The 21,234-nt window shown below is 41.8% G+C and overlaps 1 protein-coding gene across 2 annotated transcripts in view; it reads left to right on the top strand.

Annotated features, from left to right (window-relative positions):
• LOC105993217 (constitutive coactivator of PPAR-gamma-like protein 1) overlaps window positions 1–21,234 on the top strand; it is a 109,146-nt gene continuing 87,912 nt past the window's right edge. Inside the window, exons 1-2 of one of the 2 annotated variants that reach the window (XM_013026402.1) lie at window positions 1–478; window positions 20,487–20,733. In XM_013026402.1, coding sequence (XP_012881856.1) covers window positions 5–478; window positions 20,487–20,733 — 721 coding nt within the window. In that variant the 5' untranslated portion in view covers window positions 1–4. The remainder of the gene's footprint in view (window positions 479–20,486; window positions 20,734–21,234) is intronic. The other variant, XM_013026403.1, reaches the window with a different exon arrangement.

Here is a 21,234-nt window from a genome sequence, read left to right as displayed (position 1 = left end):
CGCCATGGGCGTGCAGGGCTTCCAGGACTACATCGAGAAGCACTGCCCGAGCGCCGTGGTGCCGGTGGAGCTGCAGAAGCTGGCCCGGGGCAGCCTGGTGGGCGGCGGGCGGCAGCGGCCCCCGCAGACCCCGCTGCGCTTGCTGGTGGACGCCGACAACTGCCTGCATCGCCTCTACGGCGGCTTCTACACCGACTGGGTCAGCGGCGGCCAATGGAACCACATGCTCGGCTACCTGGCGGCGCTGGCCAAGGCCTGCTTCGGCGGCAACATCGAGCTCTTCGTCTTCTTCAACGGAGCGCTCGAGAAGGCCCGGCTGCACGAGTGGGTCAAGCGGCAGGGCAACGAGCGCCAGACGGCGCAGCAGATCGTCAGCCATGTCCAGAACAAGGGCACGCCGCCGCCCAAGGTCTGGTTCCTGCCGCCGGTCTGCATGGCCCACTGTATCCGCCTGGCGCTCATCCGCTTCCACGTCAAGGTGTGCTCGGGGGAAAGGGAAGGGAGGGGGGAATTCAGGGCCGGGCTTGGGGGCCCCTAGTGATTGGGGTCAAGGTTGGACTTGGGGGTTTCTTGGGCCAGGGCCAGGGTCAGGCAGGGTTGGGCCAAGGTTCATGGCAGCCGGGAGGGGACGAAGCTGGGCCTGGAGGGGGATGGTTCTTGCTTCTGTTAGGGCCGAGGGTCAGGCCGCACCGCCTTCCTGGGTTGCTTTTCTGGGGGTGCAGCGTGTCTCCAGGCTGTGGCGCGTGGGTTCTCTGGAGAGCGGGTCTGGTGCCGGCTCGACGGCGCAAGATGGATGATGCCCGGCTGTTGAGGCCGCGCACCGTTGAAGTCCGCCTACCATGGTCCCTCCTGGTCCGCTTCCTCCGGCCGCGCAGGCGAGTGAGCACACTCGAGGGGTGGTGGAGAGCCCCGCAGCAGAATTCGGCTTGGCAGTGCCATCATCTTGTCCGATCTCCTTCGTGGTTTTTTTTTTTTTCCCTTTGGGAGGCTGGCAAGTTACCCACTCGCTTTCGACTTCAACAGCATACTCCCTCCTTCCCTTCCCCCCGCCCCCCGAATTTAAAACGTTATTTCCCAGCAACAAGCTTATGGTGGAAGGCTGTGGGGTAAACAGGAATAGTGGAGGGTCGCCAGGACCATGAGAAGAGACGGTTGGACATAGCGTTGCTGCCTCCGTAGCCTTGTGCATGGGCCTGTAATTCAGAACGCGGTGCCCTGCACCAGTGCTTTTGAAAATTGATGTCTGGAGGAACTTTTGGTGTTAAGAGCCTTTCAAGGTATTATAAAACTTGAGGGAATAGGATGCTGTCCGTTCTGGAAGCTCAGTTTGTTAGGTCTGAGGCAACGAAGTAGTTCAAAATTAGGGGTGAGAGTTTGGAGGCCGTGCAGTACAGGTATGAACTTGCAGGATCTGTTTCTGGCTCTGTGTGTTCAGTGACCTTCAGCGGTGCCCTAATGGGTGGGCAGTGAGAACTCTACATTGTCAGCCTTCTGCTATCCCCTTGGCAGAAGGCTCTGAGGCCGGAATTGGGCCAGAGTGAGAACTTCAGGACCTTGCAGTTGACTGGAAAGATGAACATAAACGATCCCGGACTTTGCTTGCGTTTTCGTTTTCTTTTTTTGGGGGGGGGGTGGTGGATGGGTGGGTGGAGGCTGTTTTCTGCTTTTCTAGCACGTGTCACTCTGGCTTGTTCTTTTATTTCTCTTGGAACCTAGCTTGCGTCCAAAGTTTAAAAAAAATTCTCTTCCTGATCGCCCCACAGCCCGTGACGAGATGGTGGTAGTTAAGCCTAAAATGATAGCGGAAGTCCCACCCAGCATCCTGTTGCAATTGGCAGACCGATATTTAAGTCTGAGGGCGGAGGCGGCCGGAGGAGTGGTGATTGGCCCGTGAGCCTGGCAGGCAGACCGGCCGCGTGCCATTCCTCGAGAAGTTCGGGTGAGAGGCCCGTGCCTCACGTTTTCTCAGTAGCCGCGGGCTCTGGGAAAGGGAAAACGATACCATTTTTCTGTTGTGATCCAGAGCGATCCCAAAAATCTTCCTTTTGTTTTGGTTTGTTGAGACGAGATGAGCTGCTTTTCTCCCTTGCTCTTGCTAACAGCACAGGCAGTATCTTAAGTCAAATGACTTTAAAGGGAATACTACTACTTCACATTCCATTCAGTATATGTATATGGTTGCAGCATCTTTTGGAAGAACTGTTAAATGCTTTTTAAATTGGAAACAGAATATTTGGGCCTATGTGTATTGGTAAGGCCCAAATATTTGGAAAGTAGATTTATGCCTCACTCAAGATGATATATATTCCATCTAGATTTCTGGATACAGGATAACTTTGTATATATTTTGCGTTATGCAAATGCTTAATTCCTGATGTGAGATTAAAATGTGTGAATTGCACAGATTAATATTGTAATGACTGTTACCTGGTGGTTCCTTATCTGACCACCTCAACTTCTGTTTTTTGGTTTTTTTGGGGGTCCGGTCATGGGCCTGAACTCTGGGCCTGGGTGCTGTCCCTCAGCTCTTCAGCTCAAGGCTAGCGCTCTACCACTTGAGCCATAGCGCCACTTCCGGCTTTTTTCCTTTTTGCTTATGTGGTGCTGGGGAATCGAACCCAGGGCCTCATGCATGCAAGGCAAGCACTCTACCACTGAGCCACCTTCCCAGCCAGACCACCTCAACTTCTAATATGCCCAAGAAATTTAGCTGGTAGAAATTTTTCAGCAACCCAGAGAGAAATCAGGAAGTTCTGGGACAATGACAGGAAAAAATAGCTTTCTCTTTCCTCACTGAAGAACCTTTATGCTCTCTCACTCTCAGACTACCCTCTTTTTTTTTTTTAAAGATGTAATTCTATCAAGCTTGGTTGTTTATTTTCTCCACTCAGCTTGAGAAGAGAGTTAAGAGGAAAGTCTGCCAGAGAAGCAGAAGTACCTTAATAGCAAGAAGTGACAGGAGAAGATTTAAAATGCTATAAAAAGCAGACATTCTGAGACTATTTTAGAAAAACAACCCTATGTGTCTATATTGTTATGGGCAGTATATTGTTTATTCTATAAGGATGATTTTTAAAAACTTATTGTTATTATAGATGTGATATGCAGAGGGGTTACATTTACATTTGTCATGCAATAGGCACATTTCCTTTTGTACAGTGTCTTGTTCCCTCATTTTCTCCCATTCCCTCCCTCCCATTTCCACCCACGAGTTATATAGATCACTTTCATCAGTGTCCATTGTGCACCTCTGCTGCACTTTTCACTCTTTTCTCATCCTTCTACAGATATGCATGTGAATATACTGTATATAAGATAAAGAATACAGAATCATCAGCAAAAGAAAAAACAAGTTAAGAAAAGAGTCCTGAGGCCCTGGGTTCAGAGGCCCAGAGTTCAGGCCCCACGACTGACCAAAGAAAGAAAGAAAGAAAAGAAAAGAGTGCTTTGTTTCCATATGTTTGGAATTTTTTTTCAGTATGTATATTGTTTCTATAAGGATGATTTTAAGTCAGGAAAAACTTATTTAAGTGGTCTCTGTTTAAAGAAGTATACTTATTTTTTAATGATAGTACTTGGGGTTGAACTTGGGGGTCCCCCGACTTGCTAGGCAAGCATTCTACCATTTGAGCCACTCTTCCAGCACTCTTATAATGCTCTTATTTGTGTTTCCAAGAGTTATTGGGATGACTGATGCACCCCTATGTACTGTCATTGTATTTCTCCCATAGCTTGAGATGATAGTAGCATCCAGCCATTGGTTGAGGTGGAGTCTTTTTTTTTTGTCCACTGGGGTGGCCCTAAACCACGATCCCCTGATCTCTACCTCCTAAGTAGCTAAGATTACAGGCTTGAGCCACAATGCCCTCCTTACTTTTTCTTTTATTTTTAAAAATTTTTTCCCAAATTTTTTTTTGTGATTAAGTGGTTACATAATTTCCTAAATTTCATAGTATTGTGGGATAGTGATGCTTACTTAAAGTCACATACATATTCTAACTTTCATGGGGCAAATTTTCTATATCATGGTCTAGAACATTTATGAGTTCTATGAGCTTTGCAATACAGTTATTTCTTCCACATTGGGTGATATGTACATTTCTTTTGTTTTGCATAGCATCAGCTGTTCCCTTTTTCCCACTTGTTCCCTCCCTCCCATCACTGCTATTGAGTTGCTTAGTTCATTTTGATCAATGTCCAGTGCAGCTGATGGGTCCTGCTGTTGTATGTTTTCCCCTGATTCCCTCTAGTTCTGTGTCGTCCTCCTGGATTACTTTTTTTTTTTTTTTTTGTTTAAGCCACTGGTTAAAATGGTTAAAAATTTAAAACCATAATGAATTTTGGTTTTTATGCATGTCTACTAGAAGGAGTAAAATAAAAGAAGACTGAGCATAGCAAGTGCTAGAAGCAATGCTGAGCTGCTGGAATTCTTGCACAGTTCTGTTGGAAATGCAGAATGGTGCCATCACTCTGGAATCAGTTTGGCAGTTTCTTATATAGTCTAGCAAATCTCATTCTTAGGTGTTTTCCTAATGAAAACTTTGTTCTTATAAAACCTGGCACTTTAGTATTTATAGCAGCTTTGTTCATGATAGCCTCAAATTGGAAATGATTAGAATATCCTTTAATAATTGAAAGTGAATTCCTTGATAGATCCTTACTATTGAATACTACTTTGGCAGTAAAAAAAAGGAATGATTGATTGATAATATATATTCATTAACTTGCATGAATCTCTCTTTCCCTCTCTCCCTCTTTCCTTCTCTCCCTCTCTCCTTCTCTCCCTCTCTCTCTCTCTCTCTCCCTCTCTCTCTCTCTTCCCCTCCCCCCCCCTCCCCTCTCTCTGTCATCTAGTACCTGGTCTCTGGTACTGGAGTTTGAACTCAGCCTGGAGCTCTCTCTCAGCTTTCTTTGTTTATGGCTGGAGCTCTACCACCTGAGCCAAGTTTTTAGTTCTAGCTTTTTTTCTGGTAATTTGGAAATGGGTCTCTTGGCTTTATCTGCCTGAGGCTTTTAATCTGTTTTCAGATCTCAGCCCATATCAATAAGTGAACTGTGATATAGTGAGGGACAACTATCTAAGGCTGCTACTTGGTGGATTTTCACCTTTTGCTAGGGTCTCTGGAATGTAATTCCTGCCATAGATGAGGGATCATTGTATTGGCAATGGAATTGACTTGAGCTGCTGGCTATATGTAATGTATGACATTACAAAAACCTTATCTTACTGGTCTTCTTAGTGTTTTGTAAATTTACAGAAAGGTATAATTTCCTGTCACGTTTGCTTAGCGAAATACTTCTTGATGTAGAGAATACTTCTTAGATAGAGTAATAAGCACTGGTTTTTGCTCGTTTGTTTTAAGTTATAACTATATTTTTCTGACCATTTGAAGTTGGCCTACTATATTAATTAGTTTAGGGCATTGAACAGGCCAACTTGGACTTGGCTTTAGCTGGTAACTGAGCATTTCCTCTTGTGTGCCTTGAGTCATCATAACCTTTGAAACTTCAGCAAGTGAGTTAGGTTTATTTTAAAATCTTGGTGCCTTTAAATCACTGAAGTTTTTTCTTTTTTTTATAAGGACTTGAAGTTCTTCAGATCTTATCCTGATTGCTCCAGTGAAGTTTTGTTAAACTGATACTCTGGTGTTTTTATTAAGATATTACATAAAATTGTGTTTTGTATGTAAGGCAGAAAGAATGTGAGATTGGACCATGATTTCAGACTTTCGTGGTTAGCCTAATATGTTTGTTTTTGGGACGATGATGATCTCCTGTGTACTTTTTGGGGGAGGGATCTTACTGATATCATACCAGGTGCTTGCTAGGCCCTTCCTCACATTTGTTTTATCAGTTTGCTATCAGGGCTTTACTGCCACATTTTAGTGGAGAAACAGGATCTGCTGATTCAGCGACATCTGGGGACAACACTCTTAACCCCAGCAGGAGGAGCGTGCAGCTCAGATCATTTTTATGTGACAGTACTTTGAGGGTGTGCCTACCTACTGTTCATCCCGTGGCAGCTGTGGCAGTTGTGCCCGCTCTGATGTCTTATTCTTAAGGCCTTTAATTTATAAGAATTCCGGTTCAGGGCTGGGAAGGTGGCTCAGTGGTAGAGTGCTTGCCTTGCATGCCTGAGGCCCTGAGTTCGATTCCTCAGCACCACATAAGCAAAAAGAAAAAGCCGGAAGTGGCGCTGTGGCTCAAGTGGTAGAGTGCTAGCCTTGAGCTGAAGAGCTGAGGGAGGGACACGCCCAGGCCCAGAGTTCAGGCCCACGACTGGACCCAAAAAAAAAAAAAAAGAATTCCGGTTCAGAATTCAGAATTGGTCTTATCTTAACTCAAATCACTCATCCATTTAAGGTGAGTATGTTTCTCAGGTGTGCCAGTTTTGTACTCTCAGTCAGTCATGTCTTGCTTAAGGACAGAGACAGTCTGTGGAATACATCATTAGGCTATTTCATAGTTTATACGTGAACAAAACTAACTGGTGTCACCTACACATACATGTAAATCTAGGTTACAAACCTTTATAACATGTTCGAGTTCTGAATGCTATAGACAGTTGTTAATACAGTGGTACTTATGTGGCTAAATATTATAAAAGAGCAGTAAAAATTCTCGACCATAGGGATTTTTTACCCTCAGGATTTTTTACCCTCATTATCTTATAGAATCACCATAGTTGATGCAGCCAAACATTGGAATGCTATATAGCACATGGCTGCAATTTAATTTGCTCAGCATAGTGTCTTTGTTGCAACATGTCCCATAATATCCTTCCTTTTTGTAGGCTAAATAATGTTCCATTTGTGTGCAATGCCACTGAATATTTTGAGTTGTTTCCCCTTGTGAGTTGTGAATAATGAATAGGCCTCTATGAACATGGTCTACAGATTCCAGTTTGAATCCCTGCTTTTTTGTTGTTGTTGTTCTTGTTTTCGATATACATTGAAGGATTATTAGGTCATATGGTAATTCTGTTTAACTCTGTGTGTGTGTGTGTGTGTGTGTGTGTGAGAGAGAGAGAGAGTGTGTGTGTGTGTGTGTGAGTGATACTGGGATTTGAACTTAGAGCCACATACTTGCTAAACAGGCACTGTGTTGCTTGAATAGTTCTGTCAACCACTTTTTTTTTAATTTGGGATCTTTTTAATTTTTATACACATGACAAGATTTTACATCAAGAATAGTCAGTTAAATAGTACAAATTTCCATTTGTACTATTGTACTCAAATTTACATTTGAGGAATGTTTAAAAAATTGAACTAAAAATCCACTTCTTCCAACATTTTATAGTGCAGGGGTGGGGGCGGCAGGGGGGAAGGGATCCAGAATAGGTCTCTCAAAAGAAATGACAAACATTTCACATTCCCTCTCCACACAGAGTCCATGGTGAGTGTATCATTTACAATTCATCTTTTTCAGCTGTAGATTTCTCTGCTGTTTCTTGTTCTTCTTTGTTGTTCCTGCATCCATCTCTTCCTCTTCGTCCTGCTCTGTGGTGTCCTGCTCCACGTCTTCTGCTGTGTCTTCTGGTTCTTCTTCTGGCTCTTCTTCCACCTTTGCTTCAGGGTCAATGTTTAAACTGAAGTGAAGCATTCTTTCTATATTATCTCCATAGGCTTTGGTGTCTGGTAGAAGATACCCTGATTGGGGAGTTGTTGTTTCAAACAAAACCATGGCAAGATCCAAAACTGTTTTGTCCTCTTTGTCTTCCTTAATTCTTCGAAGCATGTCTCTGATCATTGGATGCCTGGGGTTTATTTCAAAATTTTTTTTCTGACTGATATAGTAATTTGTGTAGCTGTCCTTGCTGGTTTGGTATGCGGGTGCCTTCATGATCCTTTCCATGTTGCCAGACCATCCACTGGCTGGCCACAAGAGCACAGGGAGACTGTCAGGTGCTGTGAAATCATGGCCTTTTCAATATTGTCCTTAAGGGCTTTATCTTTCATTCAATCTGTCAGCCAGTTTTTGCATTAGTGTTTACAGATGGATCTTCCTCCATCTTGACTGTGACTTGACTGTGATTCCTATTTGTGCTTTTTCCTCTATGACTGGGATTACAGGCATGTGCTAGTGTCTCCAGCCATTGTGCTTCTCCCATAGCTTGGGATGACAGGGGTGTATCAACAAGACCAGCTATTAGTTGAGATGGACTCTTTTAGACTTTTTTGGCTGGCTCAAACCGCTATCCTCTGATCTTATTTCCTAAGTAACTAGGATTATGGGCTTAACCTACTGTGCTCAGCTTCATTTAACTTTTTTATTTTTATTTTTTAATTGTTGAGGATTGAGCCCAGAGCCTCATACATGCTAGGCAAGCTTCCTATCACTGATCTATAACCTCAGCCCTATGTTAACTCTTTGAAGATTTCTCTTAGTAGATGTTTAAGCTGTGTGTTTCCTCCCAGGCTGATTTCACTTACTAGTCCCAGCTGGCTTGAACCTTGAACATTGTAGCCACTTACATCAGAGTTATTGCTACTCAAGGGCCATTTTGCCCTATCAGTTCCTACTGTCAGTCCACAATAATGAAGTGTGCCCTGCTGGTGCCAGTCATCCTCAGTTGCGCCTCTTTCTCATTCTCAACAGTGTAGTACATGAACTTACCAATGCCATCTCCAAGATTTGCTTTGCAAACTCATTGGTGTTTATCAACATTTTTAAATGGTTGTAAATAAATTCATGATGTGAGAAATATACTCAGGACTTATAACCATTTCCTGACTCATCATACTTTAGTAACCATTAGAATGGCTATGACTCCTCAACCTATATACCTTGACAGAGCAGTTTACTATATCTTCTGCTGAGACTTGGGTAAAGCCATTATGGTCCATTTGTTCAGATGTGTATATAGATCCTCCTGCAGCTGGAACTCCAGAACTATGTGTTTCATAGTTTTTCCATTGTGCTTTTGAAATCAAACCCAGGGCCCCCTGGATCCAACCACTTTGTCATTGAGCTACATTTGCAATCCATGTATATGTATATACCACTTTAGCCATGCTTCCAAGCCCTTAAATTTTCTTATGTACATATTAGAATCTTTTGTACATGTTAATTTTCTTTTCTTTTTTCTTTTTTTTTTGGGTCCAGTCGTGGGGGCTGAACTCTGGGCCTGGGCGCTGTCCCTTAGCTATTCAGCTCAAGGCTAGTGCTCTACCACTTGAACCATAGCGCCACTTCCGGCTTTTTGCTTATGTGGAGCTGAGGAATCGAACCCAGGGTCTCGGGCATGCAAGGCAAGCGCTCTACCACTGAGCCATCTTCCCAGCCCTACATGTTAGTTTTCTTCACATTGGTTTTGTTAATTTTTTTAGTTTTACACATTCTGTAGTTTTACTATAATCAATAGTTTATTTTTTTCTGTTATTTCTGTGTTCTAGTTGGTATTTATTAAGGAATAAAATTCTTTTGACTTAAAAAATATTACTTTGCTCTATTATATGGCCTGACAGATTTCATTTTCTTTTGATATTTGGGCCAATTACTTAAGCTTTTTTTTTTTTTTTTTTTTAAGATGAAGTCTTGTTATGTAGCCCAGACTGCTCAAGCTCCTGTTGTACTGAGTTGGATTACAGGTGTGTGTCACCATGCCTGGCAGGACTTAACTTTATTTTAGTTTATTTTTAAAAGTCATTCATTTTATTTATTTTTAATTTTTAAGTTATTTTTGGTAGGACTGGGGATTGAACTCAAGGCCTTAGGCTTGCTAGGCAGGCACTCTACCATATGACCTATGCTTTTAGCCCCAAGTTTCTTTTCCTTTCTTTCCCTTCTCCTTTCCCTTGTGCCTGTCTTAGGGCTTGAATTCAGGGTACTATTCTTTTTTTTTTCTTTTGGTCATGAGGCTTGAACTCTAGGCCTGTGTGCTATCCCTCAGCTCTTTAGCTCAAGGCTAGCACTCTACCACTTGAGCCACAGCACCACTTCTGTCTTTTTCTGTTTATTTTTATGTGGTGCTGAGGAATCCAACCCTGGGCCTCATGCACGTGGGACAAGCACTCTTCCACTGAGCCACCTTCTCCAGGGTACTATTCTTAAGCTTTTGTGTTCAAGGTTAGTGCTCTACCACTTGACCTACAGCTCTACTTCTGGCTTTTTTTTTTTTTTTAAAGTAGTTGATTGGAGATAATAATCTTATGGGCTTTCCTCCCAGGCTGGCTTTGAAGTGTGATCCTCAGCTCTTAGCCTCTGGGTAGCTAGGCATGAGCCACCAGCACCCAGCTTTAAGATCTCTCTTTAAAAAAAAAAAAAAATCAGTGTGGTTTGAAATCAAGGCCTGGACGCTATCCCTAGCTCTTTGGGTTAAGGCTAGCGCTTTGATCACTGCTCTACTTTTCATTTTCCATGGTTCATTGGAGATAAGAGTCTCAAGGACTGTCCAGGCTGGCTTTGATCCTCAGATTTCAGCCTCCTGAGTAGCTAGGATTATAGGCATGAGCCACCAGTCCCAGTTAAGATTTAGTTTCTTAAACTTTTTTTCTAACTGGTTTACCAGGGTGCTTAATACCTTCAGTACACAAGAGCCTGTCAATGTCTAGGCATGGAAGAGTGAACAGAACAGGAAATTAGGGAAACCTCCAGGAAGCTCACCATGGTGGAGGTGGAATATTAAAATCATTTGTCCATGTTAACATTTGGAACTTTTCTTTGATATATAAAACAATGTGCTTGTAAAGACCTGTCAGTAGTTCTTAACTGGAGTTGACAGATGAGATATTAGGCTGTGTCTAATCGCATTTTTGAGTGTCAGGGGACAGCAATGGGTGTGTTAACTTAAGCATTGGGGAGAGGCCAGATATAAGGCCTCTATAGAACAGATCTTGACAGCAGAAAATTGTCTGGGCCAAACACCAGTAGTACCAAGGAAGGAAATCCTGATGTGACCAAATCCAAGAATTCTAAACCTTGGGCCTTTGTAAATTGTGTAAAGTCATCAAGCCATGAGATCTCTAAATATCATGTATATCTATTCTACACACACACACACACACACACACACACACACACATTCTATCTTTGAAATATTTCTAGTGCTACATTGCTTTTCATTTTATTTTTCTGAATACTAATGGGAAGAAGTGAATTTATGTATACTATATATTCCAACTTCTGCAAGCAGTCAGCTATAGGAATAAATGTCAAAATAGTTATAATATGAAGAAATATTTTTAAAAGTTTTTTTATTGTTATTATATAGGTGATATGCAGAGGGGTTACAATTACATAAATCAGGTAATGAGTCTTTTCTTTGGTTGGTTGTGGGGACTGAACTCTGGGCCTGGGCACTGTCCCTCAGCTCTTCAGCTCAAGGATAATGCTCTACCACTTGAGCCACAGCATCACTTCCAGTTTTCTGGTGGTTAATTGGAGATAAGAGTCTCACGTACTTTCTTGCCCAGGCTGGCTTTGAACCGTGATCCTTATATCTCAGCCTCCTGAGTATCTAGGATTACAGGTGTGAGCCATCGGCGCCTGGCTTTTTTATTTTTTTTAACAAAGAAAACACCTTATTTCTATTTCCTGCAGTATTTTGATAAATACTATTCTATATGATCAGAGAAGCACATAGGCATTGTGCCTCCCTAGGAATATGTGTGGATGCTTAGAGACCTGTATAATTTATCATGTAGCTCCTCCTTTATTTCACTTTTGCTTATTTTTATGTTCTGTCTAGAAAATGAGACCATGACAGCCTTACCTATACCCATTTCTTAGAACAGTACCTGATGTGTATGTAGCAGGTGTGCACAGAATATTTGAAGAGTAAGTGCTGTTGCCTCTCCCTCACACACGGCAGTGTTGTGGCAGGAAGTGGAAGTTTGCCAGTCCAGAGTTAGAGTTAATTCCAAAGGTGAAGCCTGGCCACCTGGTGCAGAGGCTTTATCTTTGAATAAGCCTTTTATACTTCTTAACTAGAGATATTCAATGTGTGGAAAGCACAAGGGAGTTTCTACCTAGGTCAGTTGGTCAGATTTAGCTGGCTTTTCTCTTGTTACACCTGTGTTTGTGACATTTGTTTCTAGACACCTTAGGGAAAATGTATCATTGTATATCTAGGTTATGATAGTGAAATGTCTGTAATTTAGAGACAGGAAACTTTTGTGCTCTAGTCATTTGGCATTTCCTGGTTGTTACAGGAATAGTGTTTTGGAAAGAATGGATTTATCATGCTACTGGCATTTTACTGTAGGTAGTAACTATAGATTATACAGCCAAGAGTTGATCCTTCATGGGTCTGAAGTGCTGGGCTCACCTGCTGAACTAGAGCACATTCACAAAGAGCAGATTCTCCAGATCTCAGCACAGACTGCTGATGGTGTCTTTTCTTTTTTTGTTTTTTCTTTTTTTTTTTTTCTGTCGGTGGTGGGGCCTGAATTCTGGGCCTAGGCACAGTTCCTCAGCTCTTCAGCTCAAGGCTAGCGTTCTACCACTTGAGCCACAGCGCCACTTCCGGCTTTTTTCTTTTTGCTTATGTGGTGCTGAGGAATTGAACCCAGGGCCTCATGCATGCAAGGCAAGCGCTCTACCACTGAGCCACCTTCCCAGACCTTGTACCCGTCTTGAATCTGTTTTCTAATTTGTAAAAATTAAATTTTGATATATTTTGGAGTGAATACAAACATTTATTTTTGGTGGTGCTAGGCTCTGACCTCAGGGACTTATGCTTGCTAGGCAGGCGCTCTATTGTTGAGTCACTCCTTAAGCCCTTTATTGCACTGGTTGTATTTGAGATAGAGTATCACTTTTGCCTGTGTCTGTGCATGGACTATGATCTGCCTATTTTAATGTCTTCCAACGAAGCTGGGATGACAAGTATGGGCTACCATGCCCATAGATTCTTCTAAGATGGAAGCTCAACAGATCTTCCACATTTCAGCTTCCCATAGAGCTAGGATGACTTTACTTATTTAGAAATAGGTTGTTGCTGTTTCCCATGCTAGACTGAAATTTGTGGGCTTAAACAATCCTCTGGTCCTCAAGCCTACTGAGTAGCTGGAACCATATTGGATGCCATTGTATCCAACTTGGAATGAAATTTTAGTAAGAATAATTATGATTAGGCTGAGTCATTAGGGGATTAATACAATATACAATTTAAAACATTCCAAGGGACTAAGAATGGGGCTTAGTGGTAGAGTGCTTGCCTAGCATGCATGAAGCCCTAGGTTCAGTTCCTCAGTACCACGCAAACAGAAAAGGCCGGAAATGGTGCTGTAGCTCAAGTGGTAGACTGCTAGCCTTGAGCAAAAGAAGCTCAGGGACTGTGCTCAGGCCCTGAGTTCATGCCCTAGGACTGGCCAAAAATAAATAAGTAAATAAAACAGATTACAAATACAATTCACATGGATGTCTCCTTTTATCTTTATTTAAATTTTTAAATTTTTTAAAGTTTAATTTGCATTTTATGACATCACTCCCCCCCTTTTTTTTTTTAAAAAAAAAAAGGGCAATAGGACAGTTTTATCAAGTAAACATTGAACCAGAGTGTAGTTGCATATCAAATAATCCACTGAAGGGGCTGGGAAGGTGGCTCAGTGGTAGAGCGCTTGCCTTGCATGCATGGGGCCCTGGGTTCGATTCCTCAGCACCACATAAGCAAAAAAAAAGCTGGAAGTGGTGCTGTGGCTCAAGAGGTAGAGTGCTAGCCTTGAGCTGAAAAGCTGAGGGACAGTGCCCAGGCTCAGAGTTCAGGCCCCACGACCGGACCCCCCTCCCCCAAAATAATAATCCACTGAAGAGACTAGAAAGAAAAAAAGAATCTCTCAAGTTTTGCCTGGAAGACACTTTCTGTCATGTACATGCTAATTGTCTTTATCCAAAGGGATCAAACCTGTACTTTTTAACATGTAGGAAATTACATTTTGGAGCCAAGTGCCTAAGCTTTTGGGAATCAGGGCTGTATCTCCTTCCTTTTCCTCATTTTAAAAGAACTGTGGTGAAATATATACAACATGTAATTTACTGCATTAACCCAAATATATAGCTCAGTGATATTTACTACACCCCAGTGTTATGTAGCCATCATTACCATTCATCTCTAGAATTTTGTCATCTTCTGAACTGAAACTGCCCTCATCCCAACCCTGAATAATAATCCTTTCTTCTTTTGTTCTCTCATTCTCCTTCCCTTCCTTATCCCCTTCCCTCTCTTTATCTCTTTCTTCTCTCTGCTAGAAATCAAGGCCTTATATTCTTGCTTGGCTTTCTTGCTCATGGCTGACATTCAGTAATTTGTGTGTGTGTGTGTGTGTGTGTGTGTGCAAGGCCTTATATTCTTGCTTGGCTTTCTTGCTCATGGCTGACATTCAGTAATGTGTGTGTGTGTGTGTGTGTGTGTGTGTGTGTGTGTGTGTGTGTGTGTTGCCAGTCCTGGGGCTTGAACTCAGGACCTGAGCACTGTCCTTGAGCTTCTTTTGCTCAAGGCTAGCAATCTACCACTTGAGCCACAGTGCCACTTCTGGCTTTTTCTGTTTATGTGGTACTGAGGGTTCAAAAATCCAGGGCTTCATGCATTCTAGGCAAGCACTCTACCATTAAGCTACATGCCCAGCCCCCTAAATCTTTCTTTAAATGAAAGAATTAAGATGGATTCACATCTTCTTCTGATCAGATTAATTTCCATTTTCTAATTCAGGAAGCTGGCTGGAGATGTCTGTAGTTATTCTCTGAACTAGTGTGGAATTATTCTGAGGAAAGGCTATACAAAGAAAAGAAACATTGTTTCTTTGTGTCTGAAAATGTATTTATATCAACCTCTGGTTTTTTTAAAAAAACATTAAGAAACCTCTCATAGTTTACTTACTGACATGTATCTACTGTTTATTACTTGGTTTGATTCTGATCTGTTTGTTTTGTTTTTTGACATCGTGGGACTTGAACTCTGGGTCTGGGTGCTGTCCCTGAGCTCTTCAGCTCAAAACAAGCACTCTACCACTTGAGTCACAGTGCCACTTCCTGATATGTTATCTGTATAGGAAGGGATAGAGTTGGAAGTATTAGAAGATAGAGTTCACCACCTGGTATTAGGCACAGTACTCATTGAGGTAGTGTGATTTCCGTCAGATTAGGGAGAAACACTTTTGCTGTTTCCATTTAGACAGTGCTGTCTGTCCCTGAGCTTTTTTGTTCAAGACTGGTGCCCTACCACTTGAGCCATAACTACCTTGGTCTTTTTGGTAGTTAATTGAAGAAAGGAGTCTCACACTTTTCTGCCTGAGCTGGCTTTGAACCATGATCCTCTGATCTCAGCCTCCTGAGTAGCTAGGATTGTGGACATGAGTCACCAGCACCTGGCTGTAGTCACCTAGGTGATAAGCTTATGATGATTATCTTAAGCTAGATACAAAGTGCTTCCTGGGGTCTAAAAGTAGGGAATTTTGAAGCTAAAAAACTTTTCAGCATTAAGTATACATACTTTGTTTCTTGGGGAGGGGTGGCAGGGAAGAAATTGTTGATAGGTTTTGCAGTTCTCTGGCTGGAGTGTTGTATGGGGCACTGGCACTCAGCCAGCAGCTGAAGAGGACTGTACAGGAGTCTTGAAGTTTATTTCCTTGCTCTTCTGCTCACACCACTTTCAATGTGGCAGACAGTCTCAGTGGTTACTAGACTGGGATTCTTATAATGAGGCAGTTTAAACTTAATTTAAAGCTTAATTTACTTGGAGGTGGTTTTAGTCTTTTTGTGGACTACCAGCAAGTAATTTTGGGGGCCTTTTAAAGTTGCATTATACTTTTGGAGAGTTCAGAATGAAATAATCTTTTCAACAATATGTCTCACAATTTTTGTTGTTGTTTTTATTGAGTTTTAAGTCAAGATCTCTGTGTAGTCCAGATTGGCTTGGAGCTGTTGATCCTTTTGCCTTAGCTCCCTGAGTGCCAGGATTATAAATTTCATGTTGCAAGTACATTTTGTGATTTCCTGTTCCTGTGCTGGGCCCAGGAATGTCTGTGTGTAGTGGTATACCAGCAGCTCTGCCCCCTCCCTGTCTGTGTGTCTTCATTGGAGCACCACTTCCCATCAAAATCTCATGTTAATCCAGAGCCGCCTCCTCCCTTGCTCAACTGTGTCTTCTTCCTCTGCCAATAAGAACCTGGCTCCTGTGCGGTTTGCTTCTGCCTTAGTCTTCCTGCCAAGTGATTTCAGAATTGTCAACTCAGACTCAAGAAGACACACCAAATTTACCAAGCAGAGCAGGGTGCTTGTCCAGCCCTAAGATTTCCATTCACACATAGTGTTCAGCTACCCAAAGCAGTCCCTTCTCTCCATCCTGGTCAGTGAGGTTGTGTATACACAGCTTAATACAGTTGGAGACACCTGTCCATCTGTGTTCTGCTTTGGCATTCCCTGACGTACTGGTTAACTTGTTTTTAAATTTCCATACATTTTATTCTTTATACTGAACAATTGCATGAGCTTTGACGAAGACAGTCATCCTGAACCCAGCTCCATTAACTTTCAACTGTTGATTCAAGCTTTTTTGGATTTATTTGGTAAATTGCGCTGACACATTCCCCTTCCCCCAAGTAACTGTTGTACCACACTTTTGCTGTTCACTCTTTGAGAAAGCCTTTGTTACTCTCGGGGGATTTTGTTTTGTTTTGTAGTATTAGATCCCTTGCTAAGCACACATCTACCACTGAGCTACAGCCCAGCCTTGTGGTTTGTAATTCCACATTGCATTTCCTCAGATAAAGACATAACAAGTTTTAACAGAGGTAGGGGTGGGGTTATTACAGTTATAACTGCAGAAAGTGAAGAATCCTTCAGATTTTGCCTTGGTAGCTGGACAGAGTGTTCAGTAGATTGGGATGGAAAAAGAGCTGGAGCCTAGACGTTTCTACACTTCCCACTCCCCACCTCATATCCCCCTTGCTGTGACTCAGTTAAGTTGGAGAAATTAGTGGAGGCCTGGACAGGTTGAGCTCTGAGCAGCAGGTGTGGTGCCTGCACTTACGGATGTGACTTTACCTGTGTTTCTGGACTATAATTCTAGCAAGTAGCTATTTGTTTAGTGTTGTATGTACCTTTAGGGGGAGGATTAAGATATTGTTAATAATTTGCAAAATTTGTAGTGGGTTATTAATAGTTTTTACATTAATTTATTTTTTTTTGAGACATACTATCTTGCCATGTATCACAGCTGGCTTCAAAGTCTCAATCTTGTTGCTTCAACCTCCAGAATGCTGGAAATACAGGCATGTGCCACCATCCCTAGCTATACTTTATTTTTTTATGCCCATATGAAAATAAATGTTTGGAATAAACAAGCATTTCTGTTAGAGAAAGGGGTGAACATGGACTGCATATATACCACCTTGCTTTATAAAATTCTCCAGGATATTGGTCACTAGTAATCTTTATAGATAACTTAGAAATACTTGGGGAGCTATGTAAGTAAAGAATATATTTCTTTTTGGTCAGTAGCACTCCTTTCCTCCCTCTCTACCAGCTTTTCCCTTCTATCCTTACCTATAGTTGTATAGTTCATTTTCAACATAGTGTCTAGTGTGTCTATTTCTAAAAGCACACTTTCACATAGTTGTGTATGCACCATATTGTATTCTGAAATGCTTGTTTAATCTTTTACTGTGAAACTTTCCCCAAGTTTCTCCACATCTCTACAATACTCTGGTAGTATACCTATCTTCAATAATGTTAATTTATGTTTTTCCTAAAGAAGGTACTATGATTCTTTTTATGTTTGTAATATTTTTTATTTGATGGTTTGTTTTTTTAAGGTTCTATTTCCTGGACTGCAGTTACTAGGTCAAAGAGCATGAATGTTTTACAGCTCTTGAAATATATTCCCCACTCTTTTAAAACGCTCACAGTGTTATTTGAAAGCTGACAGGTTAGACCTGACCCCCCTCTCCCCCCCCCCCCCACTCTCAGACTTCATTTCCTTCTTTGGCTTTTGATCCCTGGTGGAGTTCATTGGGGTTGCTCTTGGCTGGGAATGTGCACATTTGTTTATGGGCCCTTGCACTTGTCCCAGATCTGCATGGACATACTCCTTGGTGACCTGCTTAGGAGTTCTCTTCCTTAAGTTCTTTGTAATAAAATTATTTGGGGTAAAGAACGTGGACTGAGAAATTACCATTTCTGGAAATCAGAAGATGAAGCAGCCTCATTTTAGAGATTTTTATTTATTTATTTATTTATTTATTTTTGTGGTCTTGGGGGCTTGAACTCTGGGCCTGGGCGCTGTCCCTCAGCTCTTCAGCTCAAGGCTAGTGCCCTACCACTGGAGCCACAGCACCACTTATGGCTTTTTTCTGCTTATGTGGTGCTAAGGAATTGAACCCAGGGCCTCATGCATGTGAGGCAAGCACTCTACCACTGAGCCAACTTCTCAGCCCCACTTAGAGATTTTTTTAAAAAACTATACTTTCCTATTTTAACTAGTATACAGTGTTTTGTTTTTGTTTTTGCCAGCCCTGGAGCCTGAACTCAGGGTCTGGGGACTGTCTCCAAACTTCTTTGTGCTGAAGGCTAGCACTCTACTACTTGAGCCACCACTTCCGGCTTTTTCTGTTTATGTGATACTGAGGAACTGAACCCAGGGCTTCATGCATGGTAGACACGAACTCTACTACTAAGCCACATTCCCAGCTCCAATGTTTTTAAATTTAAGGATGGAATAGCATGTTGTAAGGGGTAGAACATTATATATTTTTTTTTCTTAAAAAGTTTTTTTTTTTTTGGTTGGTCATAGGACTTGAACTCTGGGCCTGGGCGCTGTTCCTAAGCTCTTAAGGTGAGCGCTCTACCACTTGAGCCACAGCACTACTTCTGGTTTTCTGGCTGGTTAATTGGAGATGAGAGATCTCACGGATTTTCCTGCCTGAGCTGGCTTTGAACTGTGATCCTCAGATCTCAGCCTCCTAAGTAGCTAGGACAGAGGCATGAGCTACTGGCGCTCGGCAAAGTAAAAAAAAAAAAAAATTTTCTTTTTTTTTGGGTCCAGTCGTGGGGACTGAACTCTAGGCCTGGGCGCTTTCCTTAGCTCTTCAGCTCAAGGCTAGCGCTCTACCACTTGAGCTACAACGCCACTTCCCGCTTTTTTCTTATGTGGTGCTGAGGAATCGAATCCAGGGCCTCATGCATGCAAGGCAAGTGCTCTACCACTGAGCCACCTTCCCAGCCCCAGTAAAATATTTTTATTGAACATTTTACCAAGAGAATTCAGAAGGTTGCTTTTCTTTTAAATAAATGTCTTTAACAGATTTTATTTGCCTGTCAGGAAGATTACATTATAGCTGACATTCCAACAATATTTGGAAGTCACTTCTATTATGAAAGTCAATGTGAATGAGATTAACTCATGGCCAGTGAGATTTTTCTGAGATGGAAGTGTTCTGTGTCTGTGATTTCCAGTTAGAATGTTAGACATTGGACACTAGAACTTAATTTTAAATGTAATTTAAATTTTTATTCAGTACAACCACAGTGGGAGGAGTTGTAGAAATTTCAGGTTAAAGGTACATGAGTTTCTCTTCTTAAGTCTCTGAAAATTTAATTTTCCCTTCTTAACTGGATCTTCTGATTAAAGTTCTAGTATCTGAAGTACCATAGCTATTGTGGACACAAACATCAAGAATTTTTGTTGGACCAAGGAGTATTTGAATTAGGAGAAAAATAGGTGGTCTTGGACTTGAAATATTTTATAATTTTTTAGTGCTCTTGGGTGTTTCTAGGGGATTTCATAAGGAGGGATTTATCCTTTTTTGTGGTGTTGCTTCTGTACCTGTTCTTTGTTATAGAAAGCTGAGCTGGTGTGCATGGTTTCTTTGCATGTACATGTGTGTAGATTCAGAAGTAAAGAAGTTGTGGCTTAAATTTTCATCACTAAAATGACAGTTTATTTAGAGCTAGTCCAAATAATAGTCCTGATGTGGGCTGTGGCAGTTATTTTTAGAATGAGTACACACATCTTTAAATTCGTGAGTTGAACATCTCAGGGAAATAGGACCAGAGACAGTAGGTGAGCGATATTATCTTGGCCTTGATTGGTTGGGAGGTGGCAAGAGGGAGAACTAAACTGTCATAGAAATTTAATGCATTTGATTTACTTTCAAAAAATTGAAGCCACTGAAGGTGGGTGGCTTCTCTGTCTCCCTCCTTCTATTCTTTTCCTTTTTTCTCCCCTCTCCTGTTTTCGTTTATTCCTTCCTTCAAAACACTATCAAAAGAGTCAGCCAGCTTTGTGTATTTTTCAGTCAAGGTGAACTTTGATCAAGCATGGAAAATTAATTTGCATTCTAGATACTGACAGATGACTTGAATCTGATTTCCCCTAGAGGTTTCCTTACTATGTACTACCCACTTTATTAAAGGTACTTTTGACTGGCTTCTCCTGGATAATATTACCGTTTGTCATTTTGCCCCTTAGGTACAAAAATGTCTGCTAGTTGAACATGCTGCTACAGTTTTACCCCAGACCTGATGAAGTTTTGCTTGCATTCACACAGGTTGCCCAGAGCATTGAGGATCACCATCAAGAAGTGATTGGTTTCTGCAGAGAGAATGGTTTCCATGGTTTGGTGGCCTATGACTCCGATTATGCACTGTGCAACATCCCCTACTACTTCAGTGCCCATGCCCTAAAACTGAGCCGCAACGGGAAAAGTCTCACGACAAGCCAATATCTGATGCATGAAGTTGCCAAGCAACTGGACCTGAACCCAAATCGTTTTCCTATTTTTGCTGCTCTATTAGGTAGGTGGAGCAGTGTGAAACTTCATCTTATAAGGGAGTTAAACACTGAACACATTGAAGATTTTGATGCATTTAAGTTTTGATTGTATATCTTGAATTTTGAAGTACCAAGGAAAGCTCTTCTATAGCATTCTTTATGATATTTCTTTGCAGAGCTGATAATGTACTGTTTTTTCTTTCTTCTCGGGTTAGTATTGGTATTTGAATCTCCAGTCCTGAATTTCGTTTAGTGTGTGTGTGTGTGTGTGTGTGTGTTTCCTGGTTATTTTAGAGATAGACCTCAGACATGGTATCTGAATCTACAGTCCTGAATTTCATTTAGTAGTGTGTGTGTGTGTATTTCCTGGTTATTTTAGAGATAGACCTCAGACATGGTATTTGAATCTCCAGTCCTGAATTTCGTTTAGTGTGTGTGTGTGTATTTCCTGGTTATTTTAGAGATAGACCTCAGACATGGTATTTGAATCTCCAGTCCTGAATTTCGTTTAGTGGTGTGTGTGT

This window comes from Dipodomys ordii, unplaced genomic scaffold, assembly GCF_000151885.1.
Source record: "Dipodomys ordii isolate 6190 unplaced genomic scaffold, Dord_2.0 Scaffold93, whole genome shotgun sequence".
Lineage (NCBI taxonomy): Eukaryota > Metazoa > Chordata > Mammalia > Rodentia > Heteromyidae > Dipodomys > Dipodomys ordii.
This window is presented reverse-complemented; position numbering and strand designations above follow the sequence as displayed.